Source organism: Podarcis cretensis (genome assembly GCF_951804945.1).
Source record: "Podarcis cretensis genome assembly, chromosome: 2".
Taxonomy (NCBI): domain Eukaryota; kingdom Metazoa; phylum Chordata; class Lepidosauria; order Squamata; family Lacertidae; genus Podarcis; species Podarcis cretensis.
In genome coordinates this window covers 9,100,846-9,121,153 of record NC_137171.1, presented here as the reverse complement: position 1 = coordinate 9,121,153, position 20,308 = coordinate 9,100,846, and the positions used below count along the sequence as shown (strand labels likewise).

The following is a 20,308-nucleotide window of genomic DNA, read 5'->3' as shown; positions in this document are numbered from 1 at the left end:
ACCTTCACATGCAGTTTTGACGTACCCTGTGCATTCCTGCAGCTTTTCTGTGATCAGTAGCACAAGGAGTACACACCAGAGACACCTACTGCCCTCAGGGGAAGAGGGATTGCACCCTAGAATCATGCCAACCAGCAATCATTTCCTTCATAATGAGCACTTCTGGCAGCTACTCTTTAAACCTAGCTTAGTTAAGAAACTTATACAAAAGGAATACCCTTTCCTTCTGCCAGCTCCCTGTACTTGGGGGCGCTTTTTGGTCTGTGGGAGGGGAAATTGCATTGTTCATCAAGACTTTCCGATCCTGTCTCAAATGTATCACTTTTTCTTATTAGGGTCTTCCTGGCAAAGATGGCGAGACGGGAGCAGGTGGCCCTCCAGGGCCTGCTGTGAGTATGAGCGTTTTTCTCCTGGCAGGCAGGAGGGCGGCCGAATCGAAATCCTGCATTTTTTTAGGCATAAGGGAGGAACTGAATATGCCCCAAAGATTCGGATGTCTGGAGAATTTTGGTGACATTTTCTGGGGTGTTGGTGCTTCCTCTTGCTTTATAACAGCCCTGTGTTTTTTTTTTTTGGGGGGGGGGTTTACGTAAAAGTTGTTGAGCTTCTTTAGGGAAGAGGAAAGCGGCGTTGAGCTTTTTTGAAGGAAGGGAAGCCCTGTTTTTGGTGGTTCAGGTCATTTTAGGGGTGCCGGGCAAAGATGTTGAGCTTTTTTTTAGGGGAACCAAAGTTTTTTAGCTTCTTTGGGGGGAGCCACTGATCTACCGGTGATCTACCACAGATGTCCAGTGATCTACCGGTAGATCACGATCTACCTGTTGGACATGCCTGCTTTATACGATCATGCTTCTTTTTCTTCCATTATACCTTTTTTAATGCCTTGCACACACTCATAGTATGAATGAATGAATTTATTAATACGGTCACAGACCAGCGTCAACACACACAATATCACAGATCATAAAAAAATATCAAAAAATACAAGGGACAATATGAATATAACAAGGATTTAAATATAAAAATTAAAAATTAATTATTAGCGTGCCCCCTGTAATTAACATTTGGGGGTTTGGTCATTATGGGGTACCACTTGCTTCCTGCGATTAATTGCAGACGCACAGAATTTAGCTACATTTAATGTAGTCTTGGGATTCTTGTCCTCTAGCAGTAGTTTTAAACTATGGTATTCCAATTCTTTCCTAGACTTTTGCAAAACAGGTGTAACAAAAGTCAAACGTATATCCTCATAAAAACGACAACGTAATAATACATGTGAAGCAGTTTCAATTTCCAACGAGCCGCAAGGACAGACCCGTGCTGTGTATGGTTTACCCTCAAATCTGCCTTCTGCTAGCCATGGGTGGATGTAAGCATTCCAGGAAGCATGACCAGCCACTAGTAGTGAGCAGAGACAGAAGAGAGCCTCGTGTTGTTACAAGTGGATGCAAACCTGAACCAGGCAACATTGAGGCAGCTACAGTCTCCTCTCTGGGTTCCGGTACATTCACACATTTGTACTAAGTCATGGTTTGGCTTAGTGTCACATACTAACTGAGCTGCAAAATCATTCTAATAATTGTGATTTCTTTTGGAATTTTTTTTAAAGTTCAGAGCAATTTTAGTATTGCATTTTTCCTGTGTGGAGATAATTGGTGTGTACTTATCCTGCCAACCTAGCAGTTCGAAAGCACGTCAAAGTGCAAGTAGATAAATAGGTACCGCTCTGGTGGGAAGGTAAACGGCGTTTCCGTGCGCTGCTCTGGTTAGCCAGAAGCGGCCTAGACATGCTGACCACATGACCCAGAAGCTGTATGCCAGCTCCCTCGGCCAATAAAGCGAGATGAGCGCTGCAACCCCAGAGTCGGCCAAGACTGGACCTAATGGTCAAGGGTCCCTTTACCTTTTACCTATTATGGCTAAACTGACCTGTGTGCATTTCTTCATGCTTGTCTGTGTCCATGAGATGCCCACACATCCCCCACTCCGAAGTGACATCTGCGGCACTTAATTTCAAATATATTTAGAACTGAGGTGCTATCTTACTAGCCTTCCCTCTTTAACTATTGCTTCACTTTGCATTTTAAATACAAGCAATAGTGCTATAACCTCGTAGTCTACCTGTCTATCTGTATTAGCGAGCGCTTTTCCTAGTTCCCTCTCCCATAGAAAAGTTGCTCCCATTGAGGACCATTTAACAAATGGCCGAAAAACCCACCCCAATGCATCCTTGAAAACTGAATGAAAATGGAGAGTTCACTTGACAGAGCTGTAGGCAGTTCTAGCTCTCCGACTAGTTGTTTTAAACCCCCCCCCAAAAAAACCCTCATTTACACATTAAATCAAAAAAGCACCTAAAAGTTTAATGCATGAATCAGTTCTGAGTTTGTACTCTATGTTGGGGCCAGCATAGGAACTTGTGAACGTGCTGGAATGTGCAACTTTTCAAGGTTTAGCAGGCAAATGGAAGGCGGTCCTTTTTATGGCTGCAGCTTCTTTGCTAACAGAGGAAAGTGTAGACTTAAGAAAACTTGTATGTGTTTGACTAGCTGATGTTTGATTTTTCACGTGAGAGCTATACTCTTTGCCCCAGACAACACATCCCACTGTTAGGCCTGCCCTTAATCTATTGTTTTCTCCTCTTCTTCTTCTTAGGGGCCAGCAGGAGAGAGAGGCGAACAGGGTGCCCCCGGACCTTCTGGATTCCAAGTAAGTAGAGCGATTCTCTTGTGCCTCTTTAAGGGCAGTGCCCACCATTGTTAATTCTGCCTGTGCTGGGGAGTGCAACTGTTTGCACAAGTAACACGCACTGAAAATGTGGAGAGAAGTTAGGGAAAGGACCCCCCCCATCCCAAATGACTGTCTAGCTCCGTTGGAAGGATATGACAGAGAAGCACAGTGTTGTCATAAACTCTTAACTGTCTGTGAAGAATGAATCCATGTTCTCTGGTCTTGCATGCCTTAGTGGTGAGTACCTGCTAAGCAAGATGCCCAGATCCAGGTTTTCTGGCAGAGTGATCCATGAACCTGCAGGGGGTGGGTGGGTTGTTGTTGTTGTTTAGTCGTTTAGTCGTGTCCGACTCTTCGTGACCCCCTGGACCAGAGCACACCAGGCACTTCTGTCTTCCACTGCCTCCCGCAGTTTGGTCAAACTCATGCTGGTAGCTTTGAGAACACTGTCCAACCATCTCATCCTCCATCATCCCCTTCTCCTTGTGCCCTCCATCTTTCCCAACATCAGGGTCTTTTCCAGGGAGTCTTCTCTTCTCATGAGGTGGCCAAAGTACTGGTGCCTCAAGTTCAGGATCTGTCCTTCCAGTGAGCACTCAGGGCTGATTTCCTTAAGAATGGAGAGGTTTGATCTTCTTGCAGTCCATGGGACTCTCAAGAGTCTCCTCCAGCACCATAATTCAAAAGCATTGATTCTTCGGTGATCATCCTTCTTTATGGTCCAGCTCTCTGTCCCAGCTACTTGGGTCTCAAGCTGCATTGAGTTCCTCACACCTCCCAAGGTGCCTCACTTTAGGAGCTCCTCAAAGAGGTGTGCCTCAGTTGAGATTTGCAGGGATAGCCTAGGGCTGCTTGAGATATGTCGGCCTTCCCTAAGCTGCTGTCCCCCAGATGTTGTTGGGCTTCAGCTCCCATCATCGCTGACCATTGGTCATGCCAGCTGGGGATCCATCAACATCTGGAGGGCACCAGCGTGGAGAAGCTTCATCTTGTATTAATCAGAGGTGCTTTGGGTGGGCAGGCATAATTTTGTTGCAAATGTCTCGGGGTTGGGGTATTCATTCCAATATTTTACTTCCAGTTACTCCATTATCTGAACTGTGGAATCTGTTATCTCCTTAAACACCCTTTGCCAAAAAATTGTACATATTTACATCCCCACCACACATGAACATAATTCCCTGTTACCTAGCATCTCTTCCAACATAACACCGAATATCCTTTATTTGATTTAATCTGGTGTTAAATACCATCAAACTAATTTATAATAATTTTCTTTTATTCTTATAGGCAACATTTTCAACATACGGTTCTCCCATATTTCCCCCCAGCTTTGACTATCTATCTGCCCTGTTGTCTCCTTTTCCCACACTTCTTGTAATTGATCTTCTTATTCCTCCATTTCTACTAATATTTTATAAATTTCACTGGTTTCCCCTTTTATAACTGTATTTTCTTCTTTATCTCCCCTTTTTATAATCATTTTTTCAAATTTTGTATATTCTTTGCAGTTCCTCTTTTCCCTTAACCACTTCTTTGACCATTGCTCCAGTTGTATACAGTTAAACCAAGTTATTTTACTTCCTGTCTGATAAAAAATTAATGGCAATCAATTTGGCTCACAAGACTTCCCTTCCTACCCTGGACACTACTGGTGTTTCTAGACTGGCACTTCCCCAAGAGTGTCATGCTAACACTATATTTCTTGTTTTCAGGGACTTCCAGGGCCCCCAGGTCCTCCGGGTGAAGGTGGAAAGCCAGGTGACCAGGTAAGTAATGAGAGAGATGGGCATTGAGGATCACCCTTGGAATAATCTGGACAGAATAAGAACTCAAGTCTGCAGAGTGTTGACTTTCTAACCTTAAGGGACTTCCTTCCAGTCAATAGTTTCTGTGTATATGAGGAATAAATCAGCCACAGGTGTTTTATTCTGTGAAGCCCTGCTTGTTCCAGATAGTAATTCTTGGCAGCTGAACTGGGCAGGGAGGGTCAATATGTATTCAGTGCAGCAAGCTAGATAAACAAATGTTGTTTTGAAGCAGATGCATGCTTGGGCTCATTTAATTGTTGGCAGTAATGTTCACTGGATGTGTGGAATCAATGTGCTGGACATAACAGAGGAAAAACTGCATGAGATCTGCAACAGAGGGCCCACCTGAACATTGAGAGTCTCTTTCTACCTCCCCTTTGCCCTTCTGTTCATAGGTATTTTTAGATTATTCTCTGCAAATATGAGTTTAGCAACACAGTATGTTTAAGTATAACGGTTGAGAAGTATTTGATCCAAGGGGGAATCTTGATGGTTGTTCAGGGGACTGTAGATTAGCTAACCTCTCTCCTTCCCTCTTTCTCTGCTTCTAAATATATATGTATGTCTTTCTTTCAGGGTGTTCCTGGAGAGGCTGGTGCTCCCGGTCTTGTTGGTCCCAGAGTGAGTAGCGTAAAATTAAAATCAAGAGCCTTGGGGTGGGTGAATCAGTCTAAATCCACTGTCACTTTCACATTGTGGTTAATTCATAGATACCCACTTGACCACACAGATCTGCAGAACTGGCACTTTTACCACTGCCCCATATTATCCATTCCTCACTTGCAAGAAATAAAATCTTAATGTGGCAGCAGCCATGCCATTTGAAGTTAGTAAGCAGGTGCCTTCAATCTATTGTTTTTGGTGCCTGCTAAAAATATTATGGTTCCAGTAAGCCTACCCAGGCATGTAATTTTGGCGTGTTATTTTAGTAAGCAAAATTGTATTTAAATTATTGATTTTTTTATGTTTTAATTTATTAATGTAACTTGTTTCAATGTTTGCTTTTATTGCCATTTTGGATTGTCTTTTGTCAACCATTTTAGAGGTCTTTAGTTTGAGTCAGTGGTATATAAATTTAGTTAAATAATACTAAAAATAAATCGTAAGTCCATTTTATTTTTGTATCAGTTGTCACTTTTTTTAAAAAAAAAAAAAGTATGAAGCACGCATTGGTTTTTAATATAATTTTCTTCCACAAAATGGACATTTTTGTATGCATTTTATCCTAAAATACACACTTCTGTACCCTATCAAAAATACTCATTTTTATTTGTATTTTGGTGTGTTTTTGAGCTGAAAACTCAAAATTCAGAGGACTGTGATAAATGAAGGATTCCAGGCTGCATATTAAGTACAGGGTGTTTGCTTTAAAATGAGGAAAGTACAAAATCCTCAGCCATTCCCATCAACACCTTACCATAATCATGCCACTCTAGAACCAGAGCCTTCTACTCATCCTAAGCTTTCACCCCAGCACTAAAATGATCTCTTTCCTCTCTAGGGCGAGCGCGGCTTCCCAGGTGAGCGTGGATCTCCAGGCGCCCAAGGCTTGCAGGGACCTCGTGGTCTTCCCGGCACTCCTGGGACCGATGGACCCAAGGTAGGTGGCAACTTAGCATTACTTCCTGTTCTGCAGGGCAGCATGTACACCTTTCTCCCACCTCCCAACCCTGTGGCTGCCATACAGAAAGAGCCTCATAGTATATGGACCGCCAGGTACATTATGAGCTCATTTTCTTTCAGAGAAAGAGGATAATAGGGAAATCAGCTGAGGGACCGTTGGCGGGGAAGATATTGTGGCAAGCTTCCTTGTCAGGGTGCTGCTTCTTTGAAGAGACTTTGGGCAGCGGAGTTCAGCAGGGACTAGATTAATTGAAAGACCTACACTGATTAATTGAAAGACCTACACTGGCTCCCAGTACGTTTCCGAGCACAATTCAAACTGTTGGTGCTGACCTTTAAAGCCCTAAACGGCCTTGGTCCTGTATACCTGAAGGAGCGTCTCCACCTCCATCGTTCAGCCAGGACAATGAGGTCCAGCACTGAGGGCCTTCTGGCGGTTCCCTCATTGCGAGAAGCAAAGCTACAGGGAACCAGGCAGGGGGCCTTCTCGGTAGTGGCACCTGCCCTGTGGAACGCCCTCCCACCAGATGTCAAAGAGAAAAATAACTACCAAACTTTTAGAAGACATCTGAAGGCAGCCCTGTTTAGGGAAGCTTTTAATGTTTAATAGGTTATTGTATTTTAGTGTTCTGTTGGAAGCCGCCCAGAGCGGCTGGGGAAACCCAGCCAGATGGGCAGGGTATAAATAATAAATTATTATTATTATTATTATTATTATTATTATTATTATTATTATTATTATTACTTGGGAAAGGGTAGCTCCATAGAGAAGGTTGAGAGAGTTCTTGTCATGCTTTCCTGGCTTTCCACTGCCTCTTGCGTTTGTCTGGCATCCTGAATTCATTTTATCAAGTTTGTTGAGTACATGACAATCTTGTAATGTGGGGGACATCTTCTCCCAGAGAAGGGAGGTGTGCGTTCAGCTCATCGATCCCATGTTGGTGAAATAACACATGATAGTGCCACTCTCTGTAATCCTGCAAGTCTACTGTGATGAATGCCCAAGCAGCTGCATAGTGATTGTGACTAGGGCTAGGCAATACCTGGTTTTCAACACTATGATATATCACCAGCTAAACATTGCGATATTTCAGACATTGTGATATATCAGTATAAGGATGTTGCTATGTTGCATTGAAGGGGCACGGGTGGCACTGTGGGTTAAACCACAGAGCCTAGGACTTGCCAATCAGAAGGTTGGCGGTTCGAATCCCCACGACGGGGTGAGCTCCTGTTGCTCGCTCCCTGCTCCTGCCAACCTAGCAGTTCGAAAGCACGTCAAAGTGCAAGTAGATAAATGGGTACCGCTCCGGCGGGAAGGTAAGCGGCGTTTCCGTGCGCTGATCTGGTTCGCCAGAAGCGGCTTTGTCATGCTGGCCACATGACCCGGAAGCTGTACACCGGCTCCCTTGGCCAATAAAGTGAGATGAGCGCCGCAACCCCAGAGTTGGTCACGACTGGACCTAATGGTCAGGGGTCCCTTTAACTTATGTAGAGGCATTGACTGGCTTCATGTTTTTTCCTACATTGTGATTTTTGCCAGCACCTGCTCTTGTAAGTCGCTGCCTTCTTCAGGAGTCAAAGGACAGCTGAGCCAGCAAAGTTAACAGGTGCTGCAGGAATTGAGAGCAGCATTGGGTGGCTTCATGGTTTTCCCCGCATTTGATTTTTGCACAAAACACACACACATTATGACTTGCCATATATTGCCAGGTCAAAAATTATGAATCAATACCACGATACGGATGTCAAACTGAGTTTGGAAAATATATGGGAATATTGCCACACCCACCCACACACCATGACTTGCCGTATATTGCCAGGTCAAAAATTATGAAACCGATACCATGATACGGATTTCAAACTGAGTTTGGAAGATATTTGGAACTATTGCCAAGCTTTAATGGTGAGCCTTATTTTTCTTTTCCAGGGCGCAACTGGTCCTGCTGGTGCCGTTGGAGCACAAGGCCCCCCGGGTCTTCAGGGAATGCCTGGTGAGAGAGGCGCTGCAGGTATTTCTGGACCAAAGGGAGACAGGGTAAGTCGTCACCTTCTCCTCCTCTTCTTCATGGTGTTTTATCAGGGATTGGCTGCCACCTGCCAATTAGCCGGGTGGAATTGAAAATCACTTTTTTAATCTTTTCACTCTGGGGCAATTATCATAAACAAAGAGGGTTCTCAGAATTGCCACCTACTTACCGTCTTTCCTTCTGCTGTCCTCCAACAGGGTGATATTGGTGAGAAGGGACCAGAAGGTGCTCCTGGCAAAGATGGCGGCAGAGTAAGTGGCCAACTTAGCTTTTTCCTTTCTTAAGACATCAAGCAACCGGTTTAGTCAATTAAGAGGTTGATGGTGGGGGAAAACACATCTACTGGGAAATTACCTACAGTACCTCCTCTATAGAAGAGAGGGAAATGACCGTTGGGGAACTGTGATCAAGGCAAGAGTGGGCTTTTGGTTAGAGCTGAGCCTCTGAAAACTTGGCAAGGCCAAAATACAGTTTAGGTTAAAGGCCTAACTACAGAATATTCTCAAGTTGTCAAGGTAAGAAAACCAGTACTGATGAATAAGTGTCAGGCGTTCCTGGCTACTCTTCTGAAAGTGCATCCAGCCCCATCTTCTATGAGCTTCAGAAAGAGTGGGGGGAACGTTTGTGCCCCATTTTTAGGAAACTCTGTGCTAATGTCTCAGTTCTGAAACTGCTAGTAAAGCAGGGATGCCTTTGATACAAATGGGATGCTTTCCACCAGCACACCTAATTCTTTTTTTCCCCTTTGCCAGGGCTTGACTGGTCCCATTGGGCCGCCTGGCCCTGCTGGCGCCAATGGAGAGAAGGTAAGAAAGTCTTTTGCAAATGAGTTGTCCTTGGTTAGGCTACGCAGCAGGCAGAGGTGGTTTCTAAGTCTTGTAGGTATATTTGTCTCAGTAACAGCCTGTTCCACATTTTGTGTCAAAAATGGGCGTATTTCACTACAAATGGTTTAATGGTGATTTCCTGTCTGTTGTTGCTTCTAGCATATTTTAATGCATTTCACGATGGATCAGTCTATTTCTGGTCCATGGCGTTTCATTCACCTCTATTCCTAATTCTGTTTTGTTGAATTTCTTCACTGATCTGCAAAGCATGAAGGAAGCTACATCTTAAAACAGATATTCACAAAATATGCATTTTTCTACATACTTGATCCAAAAATACACATTTTTATCCTTTTAAAAAAAAAATCTAAGAACTTTATTTCAAAATAAGAAAAAGTTTTTTAGAAAAAAGAAGATAATTGCACCAATTTGGTTTGAGAAAAATGTGGATCTTACAAAATCCTTGATCTTCTACTTACCTAAGATTTGAGCTATGAACTGGAGACTCCACTGCCTCACCTTTTTCTCTTTTTTTAATTCCACCAGGGTGAATCTGGCCCCCCTGGCCCAGCTGGTGCTGCAGGTGCCCGTGGTGGCCCCGTAAGTTTGATACAATTATGAATTCTTTTATAGAAGGGTATCTGAATGAGGGGGACGCAGGTGGCACTGTGGGTTAAACCACAGAGCCTAGGACTTGCCGATCAGAAGGTCGGCGGTTCGAATCCCCGCAGCGGGGTGAGCTCCCGTTGCTCGGTCCCTGTTCCTGCCAACCTAGCAGTTCGAAAGCATGTCAAAGTGCAAGGAGATAAATAGGTACCACTCCGGCGGGAAGGTAAACGGCATTTCCATGCGCTGCTCTGTTCGCCAGAAGCGGCTTAGTCATGCTGGCCACATGACCCAGAAGCTGTACGCCGGCTCCCTTGGCCAATAAAGCAAGATGAGCGCCGCAACCCCAGAGTCAGCCACGACTGGACCTAATGGTCAGGAGTCCCTTTACCTTTACCATTATGTTTGAGAGGCCTGGGAAGTTCCAGCCCTAGACTAGACTAGACTAGTTCCTGGAGAATAAAACTGACCTTGAGAATGCAGGTGTTGGCCATACCTGGCATAGGGTATCCAGATGACTGGGTGGATGGTGTTTTCTTTATCTCCAACTCTTTCCGCAGCTGACGACTGTTTCTGTTTCAGGGTGACCGTGGTGAACCTGGTGCTCCCGGGCCTGCTGGATTCGCTGGTCCTCCTGTGAGTAATTCTCAGACTCTTCAACCTCTTTCCTCCCATTGGCCTGCATATCTCTCTCTCTCTCTCTCTTTCTCTCTCTCTCACTCACCATGGATGCTTTTGCCTTCCTCTCCAATACAGGGTGCTGATGGACAACCTGGTGCTAAAGGCGAGCAAGGGGAAACTGGCCAGAAGGGAGATGCTGGGGCCCCAGGCCCACAAGGTTCATCTGGTGCTCCTGGCCCACAGGTTGGTAAATCCTGCACTGCAGGGGGTGGGACTAGATGGCCATTGGGGTCCCTTCCAACTCTACAGTTCTAGGATTCCTCTCCTGGGATGGTAGCCAGTGACTAGCAAGAGCCAGGTGGGGGCTTTTTTTTAAGATGCTGGAGGAGACCTGTCTCCTCGTTGAAAGAAGATTGGGGCTTAAGGTCATAGGCTGGATAGAACGTTATTCATATGGGGCTATGTCCCTCCCCTAACTTAAAAAAATAATTAACAATTTCAATATAAAAAATTATCAAAACAAATCATCTTCATTATCCCCCCCATTTTTTCCCTCCCACCTCCCCAACAAACCCTCCCCAAGACTCCTCAGCTCCCCTCTCTGATTTCTCAACCCATGTTAACTCCTGCATATTGTAAAATTGTATACATCCTTATATTATCTGTCTACTATGTTAACCTCCCCCCCCCCAACTTAGTCAACTGGAATTAAACACATTCACGGAGGACGAGTCTGCCAGACGGCTACTGGCTGTGGTACCTCCAAGTTCAGAGGACGTGTACTTCTGAATACTAGTTTCTGGGGTACAAACAACCAGGGCATGTTGCCCTGCACGAGAACTGGTAGGAATGGCTTCTGTAGCATGTTTTCATGTGCCAGGGGCGTTGCTCCTATTTTCATGTACTCAAAGGACACCCAACCCTGTAAAGCAGAGATTTTGCTCTGTGTGGCACACATGAGTTCACATAGTGCAAAAGAGTGGCAGAGAGTAAACATTGAAAGATGAGGCAGAGGTCTGTCAGAAAGGAGGCTGGTTACTTCTTTCAGATCTGTGCTACAGAGATCTCTAGCAGAAGCTCAGTGATTTTGCCTAATCCAGATTTTGTTTTGTGTCTCTGTAGGGTCCAACTGGTGTGACTGGTCCTAAGGGAGCACGTGGTGCACAGGGACCTCCGGTAAGTATTTTATGGCTAATTTGCTTAATTACTTCCTTTTACTGGCACCTCTGATAACTGTGCTGTGATAGTTTTTAAAATAATCATACTTGACTTGAAGCTTCTCCTGTAGATCGCCCTGTTCAGTACCTTGGATAGCAGGAGTCGGTGATTACACCACTCGTATAAATACCATATTTACTCAAATGTAATGTGCACCTTTTTTTGGCCAAATTACGCTGTGAAAATTAGGGTGCACATTAGATTTGATGGCAAATTAGATTCTATCGCAAGCTTGTAAAACGCCACTGACATAGCAAACACTTCCTGGGTTTCAAGGTCTTGAAAACTGAAGTGCGCATTGTTGTTGTCGTTGTTTAGTCATTTAGTCGGGTCCGACTCTTCGTGACCCCATGGACCAGAGCACGCCAGGCACTCCTGTCTTCCACTGCCTCCTGCAGTTTGGTCAAACTCATGCTGGAAGCTTCGAGAACACTGTCCAACCATCTCGTCCTCTGTCGTCCCCTTCTCCTTGTGCCCTCCATCTTTCCCAGCATCAGGGTCTTTTCCAGGGGGTCTTCTCTTCTCATGAGGTGGCGAAAGTGTTGGAGCCTCAGCTTCAGGATCTGTCCTTCCAGTGAGCACTCAGGGCTGATTTCCTTCAGAATGGATAGGTTTGATCTTCTTGCAGTCCATGGGACTCTCAAGAGTCTCCTCCAGCACCAGAATTCAAAAGCATCAATTCTTCGACGATCAGCCTTCTTTATGGCCCAGCTCTAGATTCATGTAAATATGGTAGCTTCGCTCCAAAGACTACTGGCAATTAACCTTAGCCTGCCACCCTCCCTCAGTTTATCTCGTAACTGTAAAACCTCCCCATGTGCTTATGGCGTAGCTACTTTCTCTTCACGAGCCGCATCAACTCAACGAGAGAAGATGTGTTTTTAAAAGTATGTGCACAGGAGGGGATGTTGAGGTGTGTTTCTGTGTGAGAAAAGTGGCCGGGTTAAAATTGGGAATGTGGACCTGAGGCAAAAAAAGGTTCCACATGCTGCTATGGGCAATTTACCTCACTGTTTTCCTGCTTGAGGCAAAACAGGAAGTGCCGGTCTACCACACAGTCCTCACCTGGGGTAATGGGGGTGCAAAATGGCAGCATCAATGACAGGTTCTGGAAAGATATTGCTGGAAATTGGCACCGATGTGGGAGGCAGCAGGGCAGTCAGGGAGCTCATGGCAGTACCGCCTTGGCGGCTGGTTCATCCCACCTCATGGGTGGGCCAGCCCTGGGCTGTTGTGTCGCATATAGCATTAATAATAATAATAATAATAATTTATTATTTGTACCCTGCCCGTCTGGCTGGGTTTCCCCAGCCACTCTGGGCGGCTTCCAACAAACATTAAAAATACTTACATAAGGTCATAGGTTCAGCCTCTGCTGCTTCTGCTTAAGTTTCTTGGGTGGGAGACGTGGGAAGCCACTGCCAGTTAGTATAAGATTGGCCTTTTTCAACCTAGTGCCTTCCGTATACTCATAGAATCATAGAATCATAGAGTTGGAAGAGACCACAAGGGCCATCGAGTCCAACCCCCTGCCAAGCAGGAAACACCATCAGAGCACTCCTGACATATGGTTGTCAAGCCTCTGCTTAAAGACCTCCAAAGAAGGAGACTCCACCACACTCCTTGGCAGCAAATTCCACTGTCAAACAGCTCTTACTGTCAGGAAGTTCTTCCTAATGTTTAGGTGGAATCTTCCTTCTTGTAGTTTGGATCCATTGCTCCGTGTCCGCTTCTCTGGAGCAGCAGAAAACAACCTTTCTCCCTCCTCTATGTGACATCCTTTTATATATTTGAACATGGCTATCATATCACCCCTTAACCTCCTCTTCTCCAGGCTAAACATGCCCAGCTCCCTTAGCCGTTCCTCATAAGGCATCTACAACTCCCATCAGCCCCAACCAGCATGCCCAGTGGTCAGGGATGATAAAACTTGTAGTCCAACAACACTTGGAAGGCTACAGACTGGGGGAGACTGTCACTGTAAGACAGTACCTTATTCTGTTGTTCAGTGGCGCCAGCGCTGTGGAATGCCCTCCCATCAGATGTCAAGGAAATACAGTGGTACCTCTGGATACGAACGGGATCCGTTCCGGAGCCCCGTTCGCATCCTGAAGCGAACGCAACCTGCATTCCCACGTCCGCGCATGCGCGGGTCGTGATTCACCACTTCCGCGCATGCACGTGACGTCATTTTGACTGTCTGGGAATGCGCAAGTGGCGAAACCCAGAAGTAACGCGTTCCATTACTTCCGGGTCACTGCAGAGCGCTCAACCTGAAGCAACTTCAACCCGAGGTATGCCTGTAAACAACAGTCTTAATTTTAAAACCCATCTGAAGGCAGCCCTCTTTAGGGAAATTTTTAATGTTTGATGCTGTATTGTTTTTAATGTTCTGTTGGAAGCTGCCCAGAGTGGCTGGGGACGCCTAGCCAGATGGATGGGGTATAAATAAGTTGTTGTTGTTGTTGTTAATAATAATTATAATATAATATAATATAATATAATATAATATAATATAATATAAAAGACAGGAGGATCACAGTCTAAGCCAAGCTAGCTCCTGTCTTCAGAAAGGCTTTTCAAACTTGATTATTCTTTCATGATGGCCAAGAAGTGGAGAAGCTAAAGTGGAAGGGCTCTTTCATAAATGGGTCTTCCAGGGAACCATCAAGATTTGCACTGCTTCATTAGAGGCAAAGTATCTACAGCCTAGTCTCCTGCCCATCTGTGGGCCAGCTATCTCACTTGATGCTTTTAACAAGCTTGGATGTTATGGGTGCTGTGGGCAACCACGATCTAGAACAAGAGATGGTTGTGTGGTGAGCTGGGCTTTGAGAGCATGGTCAGCTGGTGGAATCAGTACTTCTTTTAGTGAAGGGTCAGCACTGACACGCAGCAGGGGGAAAATAGAAGGACTCCCTCATTCAGTCTGGCCTCTTTTTTGACCTCAACAGGTAATTCTCAAAGCCAAAGAGGGTTTCTTATAATGCTTTCCAAACTTCACCAAACTGAAACTTTTTTTAGGTGGAATCTACACACATATTAAAAAATGTTCTGGGGGAGAAAATGCTTTTTTAAAAAGCGTTTTTGAAAATACATTGAATTTTCCATAAAGCTCACCATCGCCATCTGGTGTCACATTGCATATTGCACTTAAAACAGACTTGAAACCTTTTATTTGCAGCTGTATAACTGAGTCTTCAGTGAAACAGGCTGAAAATAAAGTGGGTGGTCCTGCAGTTTCCTGGGTGCTCTGTTCATAATCCTTTTTATTTCTTCCTAGGGTGCTACTGGATTCCCTGGTGCGGCAGGAAGAGTTGGTCCACCAGGCCCTAACGTAAGTTCTTGGTCATTGATAGGCATTTATTTTGTTTTAAATTTGTATTATAGGCAGCCAAGAAAGAGGTATTCAATATGTTCAGGTTTGTTTGTTTTTTAATAGATTTATGTCTTTACCAAAGAGTTGGCTAAAAGCCTGAAGCAGGAAGCAAGTGGGATTGTGAATAAAACAAAATATTTAGGAGATAAGAGTGGGTAGACTGACAACAGTGTTGGGGTGATTCAGGTTAAATGTGGCAAAGGCCACACACACTATATATATGGTGTCTGGGTGTGGGTGTTTGTGTGTGTGTGTGTGTGTGTGTGTATATATATATATATATATATATATATATATATATATATATATATACACACACACACATACATATATATATATATATATATATGGTGTTTAAAATGTGTTTTATGTGTTTATATAAATTGTTTTAGGAATAAAAGAGAGGAAATCATAAATACATGGAAGCTAATAAGGGATAACTTGATATAAAATCCCGCAGGAGAGGGATATAGAAGTGGCAGAAACTGAGGCTGCAGTCACCCACTTACGTGGAAGTAAGCCCTATTGAACAGTTAGACTTACATCTACAGTGCAAGCCTACTCAAAATTAAGACTCTGGTGGGTAGAAACATCAAACGCTTCTGTTGGGTTGCCTTGATAAAAGCCCTAAAACTTAAGTCACATGAAAGTTCCTTCTTCCATGGTCTATTATTTTACCTAGTTAAAAACAACAAAGATCTGACTAGTAACTTGAGTGGACCTCCTAACAAGTCTGGTTTATTCACTTACAAGCTCTGATGCTTTTGATACTCCACCTGGAATTATGGAAGTAGTCCCTTGAACCTGACCTGTATTAATTGGTTAGAGGCCTTTTTTCCTGCGCCTCCTTTCCCCGCAATCTGGGACCTGCCAAATTCTAAATCACTTGACTTCTACTTGCACAGCATCCAGTGGGGCTCTAACACCTTGAATACTTTCAACCCTAGGAGCTTACAAAATGCATTTAAGTTCTCCTTTCACTTCCTTTAATATGAGTCTGGGGCAGGAGGGGAGGACAACTCAATCGGTCTTAAATGACTGATGTGATATTTTATCTCCTGCAATTGGAGTTTGTTTTTCACTCCAGGTGTCTGGTTTAGATGCTTTCAGGTGGGATCATCAGGACATTTCCCTGATTAAATTGATGACCAACCTGCTCATGGATTCAGGCTACATTGTAATTAGGGTTGCCACCTTTGTCGGGGGGAATTGGGGGGCTAAAAATTACTTTACCTGGTGCAGAATGAAATGACTTCAAAGCCATTTTGATGTTGGTTGCATGCAAGATAAGCATTTTTGGGTGAGCACACAAATGCCTATTTTTCTTTTTATGACTTTGAAAACGGGGCAGATTGGGGGCCAAACAGGACAGGGTACTTTGTGCCCCAAAATGGGACAGTCCCGTTTTTTGAGGGATGGGTGGTAACCTTAGTTGCCATGAATGCAAGAAAAAGCAGTGTCTCATGGAACATCTTCAAAAATGTAAACCTCTGGGGAGATTTTTAACTTTGGGGAGGTATAAGTAAATCTGGAGGCTGACGGGAAGCTTTTATCTCAATTCATGTTGCACCCAAAAGAATCTTATTGTGTCCTGAAACCTAACAACTTGCAATTCTCTTGCAGATAAGGTGGATTCATGTTTTCTCTCAACAGTATAACTTTTAATGCAGAGAATCAGTCTCTGGGGATCTTACTGGCTCTCCCTTTTCATAGAATCATAGAATCATAGAGTTGGAAGAGACCACAAGGGCCATCGAGTCCAACCCCCTGCCAAGCAGGAAACACCATCAGAGCACTCCTGACATATGGTTGTCAAGCCTCTGCTTAAAGACCTCCAAAGAAGGAGACTCCACCACACTCCTTGGCAGCAAATTCCACTGTCGAACAGCTCTTACTGTCAGGAAGTTCTTCCTAATGTTTAGGTGGAATCTTCTTTCTTGTAGTTTGGAACCATTGCTCCGTGTCCGCTTCTCTGGAGCAGCAGAAAACAACCTTTCTCCCTCCTCTATGTGACATCCTTTTATATATTTGTATGTAAGTATATATATATATTTATATACTTTTCCCGATAGGGCAATCCCGGTTCTGCAGGACCTCCCGGTGCTCCTGGTAAAGATGGCCCCAAGGGTGCTCGTGGCGACGCAGGCCCCACTGGGCGTGCTGGTGACCCTGGTTTGCAAGGTCCTGCTGGTCCCCCAGGCGAGAAGGGAGAATCTGGAGAAGATGGTCCTCCTGTACGTATTCCTCCTGCCTTCTTTGCATGGACAATGGATCTGGCTTGCTGCTTTGTCATTTGCAAATTAACACCCATCTCTGTCTTTATCTTTCCCCTGCAGGGTGCTGATGGCCCACCTGGACCTCAAGGCTTGGCTGGTCAGAGAGGGATCGTTGGTCTCCCTGGTCAGCGTGGTGAGAGAGGCTTCCCTGGTCTGCCGGGTCCTTCCGTAAGTGATCTGAGGAGCTTAAGTTAGCAAAAATGTGGAGGGGCAGGCAGTACTTTTGGGTTTGAAGTACGAGGAGATGTGTGTCTGTTCTCAAGTATATACTGAGCCTGTGGCCTCAGCACCATCCATCGGCGATAGAACTACAAAACCTGTCAGGGGTGCAAATTACCGCATTCTGAGTACTTGGGCTTTTGTAGAATCGGCATCAGGATTTTTTTTTTAAAAAAAATTTTTATTCAAAGTTATAACAAAACATATTTTCCAAAAACATATCCTTATTCCCCCCCCCATTTTTCCTCCCCCCCACCCGCCACAAAACCCATCCCCCCACCCCACCCCCCGACTTCCCTCAGTTCCAGTCTTTGGTTTCTCCAATAATTCTATTTTCTGCATGTTACAGAGTTGTATAGATCCTCCAACTGTTTAGCTAATTATTATCAGTAAAAAATTGTGGATGTTTATTCAAAACCTGCCAAGGAGTCCAGTTCACTTTGTTGCGTCTTCAAATACTGTGTGAAAGGTTCCCATTCATCCTTAAAGTCACAGTTATCCCGTAGGATTTATTTATTTTTGCCATATTCTGAAACGCCGAATGTGTTAGGAGAATTTGTCTTACCGATTCATAAATGACCAGTTGGCATCACAAATAAGTCTCTTTAGCTTACCAAGTATGAAAATGGAAAGGATTTTTGGGGAAATTGATGTTTGGGCACAAAATGGGGGGGGGGGGGAGCGGAAAGATCTAGACCCGCAGAGAGAGAGAGACCTGATTCCCAAAGTCCAATCTCTACCATCTCCAGTTAAAGGAGTTAAGATTGCCTCCATAGGAAACGCCCTGAGATCATGGAGAGCTGCTAGTTGGCAGTACTGCGCTAGGTGGACCATCTGCTTTGCACTTGACACACATTTTGTAGGCCTGGGTTTGAGCGGTTTCCCCTTCGCCCCGCTCCTTTCCCAGGGAAAACTCACTCTTTTCGCTCTTAACTGGAACAAACAGCAATCTGTGGAAAATCCAAGTTGCCATTTGCTTCAATTGAGCGCTAAAGAGCAGCTTTCCCTGGACGAAAGCAGTGGGACAAGAGGATAAGCCCATAGTTGTGTAAGACAAACTCTCTGATATACTATATTATTTCAGATGGCAGGATTCTAGTGCAGGCATAAACACAGTTCTGCAGGATTTTTGTGGGAGTTCAGTTCACAGAAACTTTTAAAGTGATAAGCAGGATTCTAGTCCCCTAGGATTGTGGAGTGAAACTGAAGTTTCCACTCTGGTGCATAGAGCAGGAATGGGAAACCTGTTACCTTGAAATCCCTATGGTCAGGGATAATGGGAGCTGAAGTCCAAAATAAGTGGAGGGCCACTGGTTTCCCACCCGTGGCTCAGAGGCTTCCCTTTTCCCTTTTCCCTTTGCCTAGCGCAGGTGGCGCTGTGGGTTAAACCACTGAGCCTAGGGCTTGCCAATCAGAAGGTCGGCGGTTTGAATCCCCGCGAAAGTGTGAGCTCCCGTTGCTCAGTCCCAGCTCCTGCCAACCTAGCTGTTTGAAAGCACGTCAAAGTGCAAGTAGATAAATAGGTACCGCTCCAGTGGGAAGGTAAACAGCATTTCCGTGTGCTGCTCTGGTTCGCCAGAAGCGGCTTAGTCATGCTGGCCACACGACCCGGAAGCTGTATGCCGGCTCCCTCGGCCAATAAAGTCAGATGAGCGTCGCAACCCCAGAGTCGGCCACGACTGGACGCAATGGTCAGGGGTTCCTTTACCTTTAGGTGACAGTCAAAATACTGCCAGGTCTGCTCTGAGCAAAGTACCTGTTTTTTACCTGAGCTGATATTTTCTTCCCACCATCTTCTTTTCAGGGTGAGCCTGGTAAACAAGGAGCTCCCGGGGGCCCTGGAGACAGAGGTCCACCTGGCCCAGTTGGTCCACCAGGCCTGACTGGTCCCTCTGGCGAACCTGGACGTGAGGTGAGCGTACTCAACTTGTTTTATGTGTGGCCTGGGGAAAAGAGTAACATATCCTATTTTACAACTGCATTCCTACAGCAAAACATGTCAAGGGCCAGAGGATGAGGGGTGGGGGGTGGGGGGATGAAAACTTTCTTTAAATGCCCCAGAGTGGAACAAACTTTTAAAAATGAAACACCCTGATGATATTTTAAATCAGCCTTCTCCCAACCTGTTGCTCTGCAGATGTTGTTGGACTCCAACTCCCATCAGTTGGCATAGTGAATGGTCAGGAGGTGATGGGAATTGTAGTCTAGCATGGAAGCGCTGGGTTAGAGAAGGTTGATGTGATGGCATTTCCAATACTGTATTTGTAGCATTTCCCATTACAGTGATTGTTGGTTTTGATTTATGCTGCAGCAGCCTCAATTTAGCGATGCATTTCCAGGAATATTCTAAAGAGTGCATGCATCATTCTTAAACCCTGATCCTAAACATATTTCCTTCTTGGCCTTTAGAGGGAATTACTTCCTTTTGATTAAAATCATAGCCATTAATGTCGTTTAGAAGTCATCAACTGCCTTGTAAGGGATACAATCTACATTTTTCTTACATGTGGACCCCTTTTGCTTTTGAGGTTGGTAAGGGATGGCTATATTTAGCAGCAGCCCATTGGGGGTCAGGGAGGGGTGTGATTAAATAACCTTTAGATTACCCCCACTCTAATCTCCAAGTAGGCTTCCCAAAACTTTGTTGCTGATCAGGAATCTAAAGCTACGATCCATGTTGTAATTTTCCTCCACTTAACACCCCACCGCTCCCTGAAAACAAACCCAGTGTTTCTAAAATGCTGGCTTCTGCCAAAAAAGGTTACCAGCCGTTCAAGGAACTGATTGCTTCCTGCCTATAGTGGGCTGGGCTTTTCTGCAAGTGGGATTCCACTGGGTAGAGGTGACGGGCAATTAATTGTAACTGCAACTTGGGGTACAGTTTATAAGCAGTATTTAAAAGAGGTGAATTTGGGGAGTGCTGAAAGGTGGTTCCTCAGCAATTCAAGAAAGCAGTTCTTCTTCCAGTTCT

General features: G+C 44.8%; 2 protein-coding genes across 4 annotated transcripts in view; both read left to right on the top strand.

Annotated features, from left to right (window-relative positions):
* LOC307210707 (claudin-34-like) overlaps positions 1-20,308 on the top strand; it is a 219,286-nt gene that overhangs the window by 41,415 nt on the left and 157,563 nt on the right. The gene's annotated exons all lie outside the window — the stretch shown is intronic.
* Positions 1-20,308, top strand: part of COL2A1 (collagen type II alpha 1 chain) — a 98,813-nt gene that overhangs the window by 67,045 nt on the left and 11,460 nt on the right. For all 3 annotated transcript variants that reach the window (XM_079966624.1, XM_079966623.1, XM_079966622.1), the window contains 16 exons: positions 336-389; positions 2,653-2,706; positions 4,443-4,496; positions 5,115-5,159; positions 6,040-6,138; positions 8,092-8,199; positions 8,389-8,442; positions 8,944-8,997; positions 9,565-9,618; positions 10,207-10,260; positions 10,381-10,488; positions 11,368-11,421; positions 14,747-14,800; positions 16,915-17,076; positions 17,179-17,286; positions 19,142-19,249. In XM_079966624.1, coding sequence (XP_079822750.1) covers positions 336-389; positions 2,653-2,706; positions 4,443-4,496; positions 5,115-5,159; positions 6,040-6,138; positions 8,092-8,199; positions 8,389-8,442; positions 8,944-8,997; positions 9,565-9,618; positions 10,207-10,260; positions 10,381-10,488; positions 11,368-11,421; positions 14,747-14,800; positions 16,915-17,076; positions 17,179-17,286; positions 19,142-19,249 — 1,224 coding nt within the window. The remainder of the gene's footprint in view (positions 1-335; positions 390-2,652; positions 2,707-4,442; positions 4,497-5,114; positions 5,160-6,039; positions 6,139-8,091; positions 8,200-8,388; positions 8,443-8,943; positions 8,998-9,564; positions 9,619-10,206; positions 10,261-10,380; positions 10,489-11,367; positions 11,422-14,746; positions 14,801-16,914; positions 17,077-17,178; positions 17,287-19,141; positions 19,250-20,308) is intronic.